Raw genomic sequence first — 13,240 nt, 5'->3', positions numbered from 1 at the left:
GATTTAATTTCTGGGCTTGTCATTTGAAACACTTCCAATTATCCCTCTGTACTTAGTGTACTTGAAAAGTCTTGAAGTCTGCAGTTTGGTGGTTCTCTTACAGCTTGCTTCAGTGAGCCCTGAATTAGCTACTAATCTAGGAAGACGCAAAGGACATGTTTAGCCTTAGGCTAGGGGAAGATGATTCTGTGAAGTCTAAATATGATCTCTAAGGTAGTTCTCCAATCAGTTTAGGACCTTCTCTTAATGTAAATTCAGATGGTTCTCAGTCAGAAGACAAGTTTTATTGGTTCAGTCAAAATTCTTTAAAAAAATAGCATACTTAGAACATAATTCCAAAGACTTTGACAGAGCAAAACAATGTTGTAGTTAAATTTTATCATTATGATTTACGACTTTGTATCTCTACCTGGTGCTACGGAATAAATAAAATGCCTTAAAGTGAATAATCTATGAGTACCGTTTATATTGTTGCTATATCATGCTGAAAGCCACTTCCTCAACCTTCCGGGGGCTTCTGCTTGGAGCTTCAGAGAATCACATGCATCCTGCAGGCTTTTGACCATCCTGTCCGCCCGGTTCACGTCAGCACCTAGCCCTACTGTTCCCAAGCAAAGAGGCAAAGGAAGGAAAGCTGCGTGGAGAGAGAAATGCCCTGGGTCATTGCTGCCTAGGAAGCTCTAAAGTCTCTTGCCAGCAACTGGGTGTGTTTGGGCTTTAGGTAAACTAATGGCCCCTCTGTGGCTGGTTATCTTTTCTGCTCTGTGATGCCTCTATTCAGGGATTAAGAGCAAGTACACTCACTGCACTACCTAACGTAAATTCTCATTAGTGCTAACATATAACACACTTTCAGAGAAGAGAAAGGCACTCTTTAGGTCTCCTTGGCTTACATAGGAAAAAAAAAAACATTCAACAATGGATATAGGTTTTAGGAAAATACTCATTAAAATTCCTGGTTGTAATCCTTACACTAATATCCGCTTTCAATCTCCTTCTCACTGTTTCCCCCCCCACACACACACATATGCATATATTCTCTCTCTCTCCCTATATTTATGTGTGTGTGTGTGTGTGTGCAAGCATTGTATGTGTGTATATGTTTTGTGTGTATGCACATATCTGGATACCAAATGTTTGTGTTACCATGGTCAGTGGAGGGGGCAGAAGTAACAGAATCTTTATTATCTGGGAGGCAGTTACGCTTCCCATTGTACCATCAACACAGAGTCTTTATTATGTGAATATGACCCAGATAAAGCACATGGGCTAGGGGTAGAAACAAGCACACATTCTAACACAAATATGGAGGTGGGATAATACTACACAGTGATTTTATACAATGCCATCTCTGAAGCTGTGTATTGCTTTCTAATGTCCTTTTAATATGACAATATTGAGTTACCTGTTTTTCACTTTTGCTGATAGCTCTTCTAGTCCTTAATATTATATGACTACTTTTATTTTGGGGTTTTTTTTTGGGGGGGGGAGGATGAGGTAGGGTTTTACTCTAGCCCAGGCTGACCTGGAATTCTCTCTGTATTTCCAGTGTTGCCTCAAACTCATGGTCATCCTCCTGCCTCTACGTCCCAAGTGCTGGGATTAAACTACTTTCTAAAAATATTTTATTTGATTATTTGAGAGAGGAAGAGAGCAAGAGAAGTAGGGAAAGAGAGAGAGAGAGGCAGATAGAAAGAGAGAATGGGTACGCCAGGGCCTCTAGCCACTGCAAATGAACTCCAGACACATGTTCCACCTTATACATCTGGCTTTACATGGGTACTGGGGAATAGAACCTGGGCCCTTAGCCTTTGCAGGCAAGTACTTTAACCACTGAGCTATTTTTCCAGCCCTCTATGACTACTTCGTAATGTTTCCTTATTCCAATTAAACTATATGCTAAAGATCAAGGGAAGTTTCATTTTCTTTCATACCCCATTGCAGTAGTTAGTGCAAACTATAAGCTTACTAAATGCTTCTCAATTTAATGAAATGTTCAAATGGATGGATGGATATGTGGAGGAATGGATGGATGGATGGATGGATGGATGGATGGATGGATGGATGGAGACTAGCCCATTCATGTGAGAAGTTTCATGACAGAGTTTGACTTTTTTCTTTCCATGGTTGAGCAAAGCATTTGGGCTATAGGAAGTATGATGCTAAAGAAGGCAAAAAGGCATGGAGCCTAAGAAGACAAATTCCCGTCCATTGTCTTGATACTGGAGTGGAAGCAGCAAAGTCCCCAGCGCAAGCACTTCTGCCTTCCTTTTTAAACACCTGCCTGAAGCTATCAGTCTTTGATGCAGAGGGCTTCTGAGAGAAGCAGTGTATGTCCCAGAAAACAGAATTATACAATCAGAGGTCACAGGAACAACTCATCCACCTTCGGAAAGAAGTGAAATACTGCAGAAGGGAATACATAGACCCTCAATCAAGATGGGCTTACTTGGGAAGCATTGTCCTTGGCCCTGATTTACCATTGTATTTCCTATAGAAAGGTGAGAATTCTACCAAGCCTACTACAAAATTTGGTATGAAAGTCCCTCAGTAAATCAAATGGTAGCTTGTTTCCCAGTATAGTACTCAAAAATATCTCCACAGATCTTCCCGGCAACAATTACAATCTCACTGGTCTCATTGGTTCTCAGTTGTGGGAAGTTCAACAGGACGAGGTCTCAAAAGCAGTGCTTCATTCCACCGCTCTCCCACCTTCAGGGGTCATCTGATGGAATCTGTGTAGAGAGAGGAGTTGTAAGGAGTAAAGAAAGAAACACTGTAAGCATATTAGTGGGGCAGGGAGTATATCCCAAGATTTCCTGAAGGAAACAACACAGAACTATGTTTGTGTGTGTGTGAAGAGGGGAAAATAGTCATTACAGGAATGGATAGACAGGATCATCTTTGTATGTTGGAATGATGTTTAGTTAAACTTTTTATAAGTGGATGGAAAATTCCATTTTAAAATTCAAGCCATGAGTACAAGGGATGTTGTTCAGTGTAGAGGAAATAAATTAGACAATAAAGTGATGACAGGTCATTATCTGTTGTGCTCACAGGAAGTCAGGGCTCAGAATCAGGCTTTCCAGCCCTACCAAGGCATGTCTGCCTGTAATAATCTCACTCCGCTAGGCTTCTAGGATGGTTCACACCTCAGGACTTTTGTCCTGAGCACATACTGAAGGGGCCTTTTAATTTGGGTTTTTATTCCTGGTGGGATGGTTAGCTGAGAGGAGAAATAAGCACCAGAGGATAAGGTTAATTGTCTTGCAGGAGAAAGGGGAGATGGGCTGTGACCCAGGCCTTATCGTTCCCTTCTCCTCTCCCAGAATGAAATGGGTTTGCTACAAATTCATGAGCTAGGCTGTAAATCTCTGCCAGTCAGGACAGGCTGACTGGTGGTTTTCAGGAAAGGAGTTCACCATATCCACCTCATCCAATGTCCGCTCCATATAACAGGCTAGGAGCAAAGGCCATGGCAGAAAGAAGTGTTAAGTTAAACAGCATCCTCTAGTGGAAGACTCACTCAGTTTCCCAGAACAGCATCTCTTCAGTGGGGCATTGGCTGCATCCCAAAGATGGATCCCTACAGACTTTCACACAGCTATACAAACATCTGGAGAAAACACACCCACCTCACAAGCTCTCCAGGACATTAGCGTCTTTCTCAGTAAACTCTGGGAAGGGTATTGTGAAGCCTTCTTTGCCTTTCAACCAGAAAGTCGTTTGATCTCCCTTGCCCTGTGGGAGGTGGAGGAAAAACTGGTGAGTCACAAAGGGGAGGCTGCCTGGGAAGACTGGTTGTGTCCACCATGCTTTCCTGAACAGCAGTGGCCACTGCTATGAAGTAAAGTCCTCCTTACAGATGAAAGCCTGATGACATTCTTGGGCTATGCTAATAGCCCACATGAACAGTCAGCCATGGTTTGATAGGGAAAGCCACAGAGACTAAATTTGTAGCAAAAAATATTTTTAAAATATTGAAATCTATTAAATGCTTAGTGTGAGTTGAACACCAGATAAAGCACCTCATGTATATGTTTACATTGACTCCTCACAGCGAGTATTATCACTATGCCCATTTTTCAGATGACAAAATCAAGTTCCTAAATCAGACAGCTATGAAGGGATAGACTAGGCTGCCAGGCAAGGTCTACACTGCTGCCTTCCAGAAGGACTTTCCTTCTACCGGAAGTAACTTGAAGGGGTGCGGTACTCAGAGCTAGGTTCAACAAGCATAGGAAGGGAGGCCACTCCCCTGCCCAGTGTCATCGTGATCACCCACTGTTCCTGAGAACATCACAAGAACACCCATGCTCCTCTTCTCCCCTCCCTCTCCTCAGGAAAGGGAAGTCTGAGGGAGCAATCAGAGTGTATCATCCGGGTATTTCAGTGATAGAGGCTGGAGAGAAAAAGACAGAAGGAAGAGGAAGAGCTAGTCTGAATATATACAGATGAGGAGCTCCAAGGCCAAATCAATGGTCACTTTAGCCCCAGTGAAGGGACACAAAGGAAAAGTGGGCATGATAATTCCTGGGGTGGGGTTCACTGGTGCTTCATGTGAGAAACTGCTCTGGGGTGGAAGCTGACTGGCCTTTGGAGGCAAGAGGAAGGAGGCATTCCTTAAGAGGCTTTGGTATAGGTGATATGCTTCCTACTGGACATCCACACCTGACCATTTGGCAAAGAGGGCTTCAGAATTCCACTCCCTGGGTTTATTGAGGTGTCCCCTGAGATTCATTCATCCTACCCACTCTTCAACACGTCCATCAAGAGCCCAAATCACAGGACAGTTGGCCTGGACTTACCTTGACTGGAATTGTGCCTCTTTTTTGTAAATGGTACCCTGCTGCTGCCCTGAGGGCCCCTGCAGCGCTCTGAGAAATGTGGATCCAGAGAGCTGCCAGAGATGAGGAATTGTCTAGCTAGCATCTTGTCACTGGGGGAGTCAGCAAGTGGGGGCTTCCTTGGAGAAGGTAACTACTCTTCTTTGATTCTTTGATCCCTAGAACCTCTCATTAAATGAAGCACACAGTCAGACATGGAAGCACATGCCTATAATCTCAGCACTTGGGAGTTTAAGGCCAGATTTTGCTACATAGCAAATTGGAGGCCAACCTAGTCTAGATAAAAATCTGTCTCAAATAAAAATAAATAAATAAATAATCTTTAAAGCACAAATAGTTATCGGAAGTCTACCATCCAGGCATTGATCAGATGCTGTTGGGTGCTACTCACAATTTATCATATTTAGTCCAGAAACACAGGGAAGAACTACTTTCAGTAAACAAGATGGCCATCTAAGTTGCTCACTAGATTCACGGGGTTCCTCAGGCATTCCAAGACAAGCTGGGGCATTGTGGTGGTTTGAATAGATGACCCCCAATATATTCAGTGTTTTATTAGCTTGTAGTTTGCATCTGCATCTAGTTGCACCTGGCTGGAGGCAGTGTCACTGGGCAGATCTTAAGGTGCGGTGGTGGGTTTGAGTTTTCAATCTAAAGATATGCAAAGTGTGCCTAACTGGAATCCCTCAAGTGTGCTGTGCTGTGTGGCTTTTGGCTTTTAGGTTTGTGCTTCTCTCTCTGTGTTTGGTCCTGTGAAAGCAGGCCAGCTTTTTTTGTCATTATGGAACTTTCCCTGGATCTGTGAACTTCAATAAATTCCTTCCTCCATAACTGTTCCTGGTCTGGACGCTCATCTCAGTGAACCTGAAGCTGTCTACTACAGGCATATTACCGAAAATGCTGATTACAACCAGAAATACATCTAGAATCAGGTTTAGAGCCTATGTAAGCAGCCAGCTTCTACATTTATTTGAACATCCTTTTCAAACAGGTACAGATGGATTTCAATCTGTGTTTACAACTTTATTGATTTAGTTAAATAGACAGTATAATTGTTTGTGTGTGTTTCTCTACTCTATGTGGAAAAAAATCTCCAAAGTTAATCTAAATTCTTTGAAACTTGAAATCACTGAGGAAATCTTGTTTCTTTGCCTCAACTGACAAATGTCATAGATCAGTTTCGCTACAGCTAATGCAATAAAATTACTAGGCAGCAAATTAGTGTGATGTCTCCTATAGTTAATGGTCATGGATGTCCTCTGTACTACTGAGAATATCTCAAGGGTGGGAATATTACCACCTACAGTCCAGAGTCAGCCCACTAGTCATATCTGCAAATAAAGCTTTATTTTAATTTTATTTAATGTCATGCCATTCATGCACATATTTCTAAGGTTGCTGATTCTTTTTTGATTTTCTTCTGGTTTTTCAAAGTAGGGTTTTGCTCTAGCCCAGGCTAACCTGAAATTCACTATGTAGTCTCAGGGTGACCTCGAGCTCACAGCAATCCTCTTACATCAACCTCCGGAGTGCTGGGATTAAAGGAGTATGCCACCACACCCACACTAAGGATCCTTTATTTAAAAAAATATATATTTATAATTTATAATATATATAATAATAAAATAATATTATATATATACGTACATATATATATATTATTTTTATTTATTTATTTGACAGAGAAAGAGGGAGAGCAATAATGGACATACCAGGGCCTCCAGTCACTGTAAATGAACTCCAGATGCATGTGCTCCCTTGAGCATCTGGCTAATGTGGGTCCTGAGCCAGGGTCCTTTGCCTTTGCAGGCAAACACCTTAACCGCTAAGCCATCCTTCTAGCCCTAAGGTTCCTTTTGAGACTGAATGGCATAATTAAGTTGTTGCAGCAGAGGCTTTATGGCCCCTGAAGCCTAAAACATTTGCTTTCTGGCCTTGTATACATAGAAAAGATTTCAAGGATGGAAATGACAGAGTTTGCCTGGCAAGCATGAAGACCTAACTGTGGTCCCCAGAATCCATGTTTAACGAGCCAGCTGTAGGGCTGCAGAGATGGCTCAGGTTGGCAAAGCACTTGGAAGTACAAGGACCCGAATGTCATGTCTCCAGAACAGCACCCACACAATGCCAGCTTGGCAGTGCTGGAGAGGCAGAGGAAGGAGAATCCCCCCGGCCTGTGGGGCCTGGCTACTCTAGCTGCACTGGTGAGCTCTGGGTTTAAAGAAAAAGCCCACCTCAAAAATCATAGTGGAGTTTAGCCTAGGACTTCTGGTCAAGATGGTGACCGCCTAGCTGCACTACAGACAACAAGGAAAAAAAGGCAAGTATTCAAGGGAAATTAGAAATTTTTTGCAAGAGGGAGGGCACAGATTGGGGTAAAAGAGGGAAGCACACCCCCCCCCCCCGCGACCCACGCCCCGCCACCCCGCGACCCGCCGCATTGGCGCGGCCCAGCACCCCGGTGGCCCTGCGCGCCCCACAACCCCCAGGCCCCACGCCCGCACGCCCCTCCCCCCCACGCGCCCCACGCTCCCTATCCACACGCAGCAGGCGTGCCCTGCACCCCCCACACCCCACGCGTGCCCCGAGACCCCGGCGCCCACCCCCCCCCCGCGCGCCTCGAGCCCCCCACCCCGCTGAGCCCCACCCCTCCACGCGCCCCACGCTCCCTATTCACACGCGACAGGCGCACCCCGAGCGCCCAGGCGTGCCCCGCGACCCCGTGACCCCGCGCGCCCCAAGATGCTCACGCACCCCCCCCCCCGCATCCAGAGCACCCTGCGGAGTCCTGCGCCCTCTTACCTCAGCGTGCTCCACACCCCCCGCCCGACCCACGACCCCTTCCCCCGCGCGACCCGCCCCTGACCCCCACCCCTGCGAGTCCAGAGCACCCCGTGGCGTCCCGCAGCGTCCCGCCCCCACCCCCATGCGCTAGGAGCACACATCCTGTGCTCCTAGCAGCCCCACCACGCACCGCCCCCCGCGCGCCCAGCGCCCCCACCCCCATGCGCCCCGGGGCATCCAGCATGCCCCAACCCCATGTGCCCCGCGGCGCCCCCAGCCCCCCCCCCCCCCCCCCGCCTGCCCCGGCGCCTCCGGCCCCACCCACTCTGCGCGCCCCACACCCCCTGCTCCTGATTGCCCGGTGCCCCGGTGTGCCCCACGCCCCCCCCCCCCCCCCCCCCCCCGCCGTATGCCCCACTTGCTCCATACACCCCATCGCACCCTGCGCCCCCCGTCCGCTCACCTGCCCACGCACCCTCCACACGTCCCGCGTGGCTGTGCTCTGATCGGGCACCCACCAGTCACGCCTGCCAGCCTGCTGCACTGAAGCTGAGACCTCCTACCTCATTCTCTGATCCTGCGAGTAGACCAGCCACGTGGTGCTCGGTTCGCAGGCCTGTGGGGACCACCCCTGCCGTGAATAGGTGGCTGCCAGATCCCCTGCGGCTGTGCTCACATCACTTGCCGCTGGTCAGCCTCTGCTGTGTCCTGATTCCGTACCCACATCATCTGCCTCTGCACTACAATTGCATGTGCAATGGGCCCACTCCCACAGCAAGAGCCACACAAGTCCACACTGAGTCACTAGCGCCAGCGCAGGTGCCATCCCCTACCTGTACATCGCCACCCACCCCCCCCATTCCCCTGAGGCAGGAGAGCACAGACTGTTTACAGACCCCAGTGTACCAAGCCAGAGTCTGGGCACCTTCAGGGCTTGCTACCTCAGTCCCCTTTCAAGCTCAAAGGCAGGCAGCTTAGGTGCATTACTGGGTAAGAATTTAGGCAACTTTGGTGCCCCTGTCAGGCTATAGATAGGTGGCTTTGGCAAGAGTGAGCAAAAACCCAGTCTGCTTGCAATGGTCCCAGGCTGCCTTGGATTCGCATTAAGCTAGATCCCAGGCTGCTCCACCCACCTACCTGCCCATACACTGACATGGGTAGACCACAGCGCAAAAGAAATAACACAAAAAATAAAATGGAAGAAAATCTAGACAGATCACCCAGTCCAACAAGGATCACAACTAACCAAAACATAGAAGAGTGTTTAGGATGAGAACATCAAGTGGAAGCAACGAACAATGCAACCCTGACCAAACTACTGCTAGAACTGACAGGAAAGCTACAAAGGATAGATAATCGTATGGATGCTACCATCACTAAGCTAGAGCAATATGATAAGACACTGGAAGGAATTCAAAGAGAGCTAAGAGAGTTGAGGAAGAGTGTAAAAAAAGAGGACCTTAAAAATCAGCTGGCCACACTAAATGAAAATATAAAGAAATGCAAGGATGATTTCCAAGAATCATCAAGAAAATCAGAAAATGAGATAAAAAGGGAGCTGGACAAAGCAATGGAAGTGATACATAGGAAAGTAGTAGAAAATGCAAACTTAATTGAACAAGTCCAAAACTCACTAGAGGCTCTCAAGAATAGAGTCAGCGAAGTGGAAAATAGAAATTCTGATCTGGAAGACAGGATGGAAGAAACAATTCGAGAGTCCAAGAATTTCAATAAGTTCAAAAGTTCCTGTGAACAGAACATGAGAAAATTGTGGGATACACTTAAACGTCCTAATATCAGAATCATTGGAATACCAGAAGGAGAAGAATTTCAGACCAAAGGCATGGAGAACCTAGTCAACACAATAATTGAAGAAAACTTCCCCCGTCTCTTAAAAGAAAGGCCCATCAAGATTCAAGAAGCAAACAGAACTCCTAACCGACTAGAGCACAGGAGAAACTCCCCAAGACATATTATCATTAAGACTCTAAACATTGACACCAAGGAAAAAATCCTAAATGCAGCTAGGGAAAAACAGCACACCACTTTCAAAGGAAACCCCATCAGAATTACTTCAGACTTCTCAATGGAAACCCTGAAAGCTAGAAGGGATTGGAATGAAACTCTCCAAACTCTAAGAAACTATGGCTTTCAACCCAAACTACTCTACCCGGCAAAAGTCTCCCTTATAATAGATGGTGAAAGGAAAACTTTCCATGACAAAACTCAGCTTTACAATTATATGAACACAAAACCAAACCTACAGAAAGTACTCCAGGAAATTCTCCACAAAGAAGAAACAAATAACCAAACACAAATGCCTACAAGAAGAAGATCACAGCAACCAAACCCAGAGTAGATAGAAAAAAAAAAAAATTAAACTCTGTGAAAATGCCAACACACCTCTACCACCACAACATGACAGGGATCAAATCAAATCTCACAGTCATCACCCTAAACATTAATGGCCTTAATTCACCCATCAAGAGACACAGGCTAACAGGGTGGATCAAAAAATTAGACCCCTCAATCTGCTGCCTTCAAGAAACCCACCTTACCACTAAAGACAGAAACCTTCTCAGGGTGAAAGGGTAGAAAACAATATTCCAGGCAAATGGGAATAAGAAATAAGCAGGTGTAGCTATATAAATATCAGATAAAGTTGACTTCAAACCAAAAACAATCAAAAAAGACAAAGAAGGCTACTTCCTACTTATAAAGGAAACAATCCATCAAGAGGATATTACAATCATAAATCTGTATGCACCAAACACAGGGGCACCACAGTTCATAAAACAAAACCTACTTGACAATAAAACAGAAATAACTACCAACACCATCATAGCTGGGGACTTTAACACACCATTATCAGTAATACACAGATCATCCAAACAGAAGCTCAACAGGGAAGTAAGAGAGCTCAACAAAACTATAGAGCACTTAGACCTAACAGACATCTACAGAACTTTCCATCCCAAATCCACAGACTACACATTCTTCTCAGCAGCCCATGGAACATTCTCTAAAATAGACCATATACTGGGTCACAAAGATAGCCTCCACATATTTAGGAAAATCGACATAATTCCCTGCATGATATCAGATCATAATGCTATATTCCTAGAAATCAACAACCAAAAAACCATCAAGAACCCCAACGGTAACTGGAAACTGAATAGCACACTCTTAAACAATAAATGGATAGTGGATGAAATAAAAAATGAAATTGAAAAATTCCGGGAATTGAATGACAATGAGAACACATCATACCAAAACTTATGGGACACAATGAAGGCAGTCCTCAGGGGAAAATTCATAGCACTCAATGCCTTCATAAAAAAGACAGAAAGATCCCAAATCAATAGCCTAACCATCCACCTAAAGGCATTGGAAAAACAAGAAAAACCCAACCCAAAGAGCTCCAGAAGGAAAGAAATAATTAAAATCAGAGCAGAAATTAATGAATTGGAATCCAAGGAAACAATTAAGGCAATTGACAAAACAAAGAGCTGGTTCTTTGAAAAAATAAACAAGATTGACAAACCTCTGGCCAATTTGATCAAGCAAAAAAAGGAGAGACTCCAAATTAACAAAATTCAAAATGAAAAAGGAGAGATCACAACAGACATAAGTGAAATCGGCAGAATCATCAGGACTTATTTCAAAAACCTCTACTCCACAAAACTGGAAAATGTGGAGGAGATGGATAAATTCCTGGATGCATATCATCTACCAAAGCTAAACTCAGAGCAGATCAACCACCTCAATGAACCCATCACACTCATGGAGATTGAAAAAGTAATAAAAAACCTCCCAAAAAAGAAGAGTCCAGGACCAGATGGATTCCCAGCCGAATTTTATCAAACCTTCATGGAAGAACTCAAACCAATCTTCCTAAAACTGTGCCACACAATTGCAGAACAGGGAAAGCTTCCCAACTCCTTCTATGAAGCTAGTATCACCCTAGTCCCAAAATCAGGCAGAGATGCCACAAGAAAAGAAAACTATCGGCCTATTTCCCTAATGAACATAGACACAAAGATCCTCAACAAAATACTAGCAAACCGAATCCAACAACACATCAAAAGCATTATCCACCTTGACCAAGTAGGATTTATCCCAGGAACACAAGGGTGGTGCAACATACAAAAATCTGTCAATGTAATACACCACATAAACAAGCTTAAACATAAAAATCACATGATCATTTCGATAGATGCAGAAAAGGCCTTTGACAAGATACAACATAACTTCATGATCAAAACATTGGAGAGAATCGGCATGGCCGGTTCACATCTTACCATAATAAAGGAAATATACAAAGCTCCAAAGGCCCAAATAATACTTAATGGAGAGAGACTGGAGGAATTCCCATTGAGATCAGGAACAAGACAGGGATGTCCTCTCTCACCTCTGCTTTTCAACATAGTTCTGGAAGTCCTAGCCCAAGCAATAAGGCAGGAGAAGGAAATAAAAGGGATACAATTTGGAAAGGAAGAAGTTAAGTTAGCTCTATTTGCTGATGACATGATTGTATATGTAAGAGACCCAAGAGACTGCAGCCCAAAACTCCTGAAGGTGATTAACTCCTATAGCAAAGTAGCAGGATACAAAACCAATGCACAAAAATCGGTAGCATTTCTGTATGCAAATGACAAAGACACAGAAAAAGAAATAAAGGACATAGTCCCATTTTCAATAGCAACAAAAAAAATAAAATACCTTGGAATAACGTTAACCAAGGAAGTAAAAGATCTATACAACGAAAATATAAAAACTCTCAAAAAAGAAATTGAGGAGGACTTGAAAAGATGGAAAGACCTCCCATGCTCCTGGATAGGCAGAATTAACATTGTGAAGATGACAATCCTACCAAAGGCAATATATAGATTTAACGCAATTCCAATTAAAATCCCTACAGTGTTCTTCACAGAGATAGAAAAAATGATCTCAAAGTTCATATGGAAAGGCAGAAGGCCTCGCATATCCAAACATATCCTCAGCAAAACAAATACCTCTGGTGGCATCACCATACCCGATATAAAGCTATATTACAAAGCCATAGTAATAAAAACAGCATGGTACTGGCATAAAAACAGGAGTATAGACCAATGGAATAGACTTGAGGACCCAGATTTTGGGCCAAGCAACTATAGCTACTTGATATTCGACAAAGGCCCAAACAATATAGGCTGGAAAAAAGATAGCATCTTCAACAAATGGTGCTGGACAAACTGGATAACCACATGCAGGAAACTAAAACTTGATCCACACATTTCCCCATGCACAACACTCAAATCCAAATGGATCAAAAACCTCAACATAAGACCAGAAACTTGAAAACTACTGGAAGAAAATTTAGGAAGTACTTTCCATGATATAGGAATGGAAAAAGACTTCCTGAATAAAACCCCAGTGGCTCAAGTTCTTAAACAGTCACTCAACCATTGGGATCATATGAAGCTGAAGTGTTTCTTTACAGACAAGCATATAATAAGCAAAGCCAATAGAATACCCACAGAATAGGAGAAAATATTTGCAGGTTATCCAACTGATAGAGGCCTTATCTCTAGAATTTACAAAGAACTCAAAAGTCTAAACAATAAGAA

At 44.2% G+C, this 13,240-nt stretch overlaps 1 protein-coding gene across 1 annotated transcript in view; it reads right to left on the bottom strand.

Annotated features, from left to right (window-relative positions):
- Positions 1–3,636: 3,636 nt before the first annotated feature.
- The window catches only part of LOC101602013 (guanylate cyclase 2G-like), a 65,746-nt gene continuing 56,142 nt past the window's right edge, over positions 3,637–13,240 (bottom strand). Inside the window, 3 exon segments of the mRNA XM_045145753.1 lie at positions 3,637–3,741; positions 4,809–4,925; positions 5,740–5,747. Coding sequence (XP_045001688.1) covers positions 3,637–3,741; positions 4,809–4,925; positions 5,740–5,747 — 230 coding nt within the window.

This window comes from Jaculus jaculus, chromosome 1 (assembly GCF_020740685.1).
Source record: "Jaculus jaculus isolate mJacJac1 chromosome 1, mJacJac1.mat.Y.cur, whole genome shotgun sequence".
Lineage (NCBI taxonomy): Eukaryota > Metazoa > Chordata > Mammalia > Rodentia > Dipodidae > Jaculus > Jaculus jaculus.
Note: the sequence above shows the minus strand (reverse complement) of the source record. Positions and strands in the feature narration are given on the sequence as shown.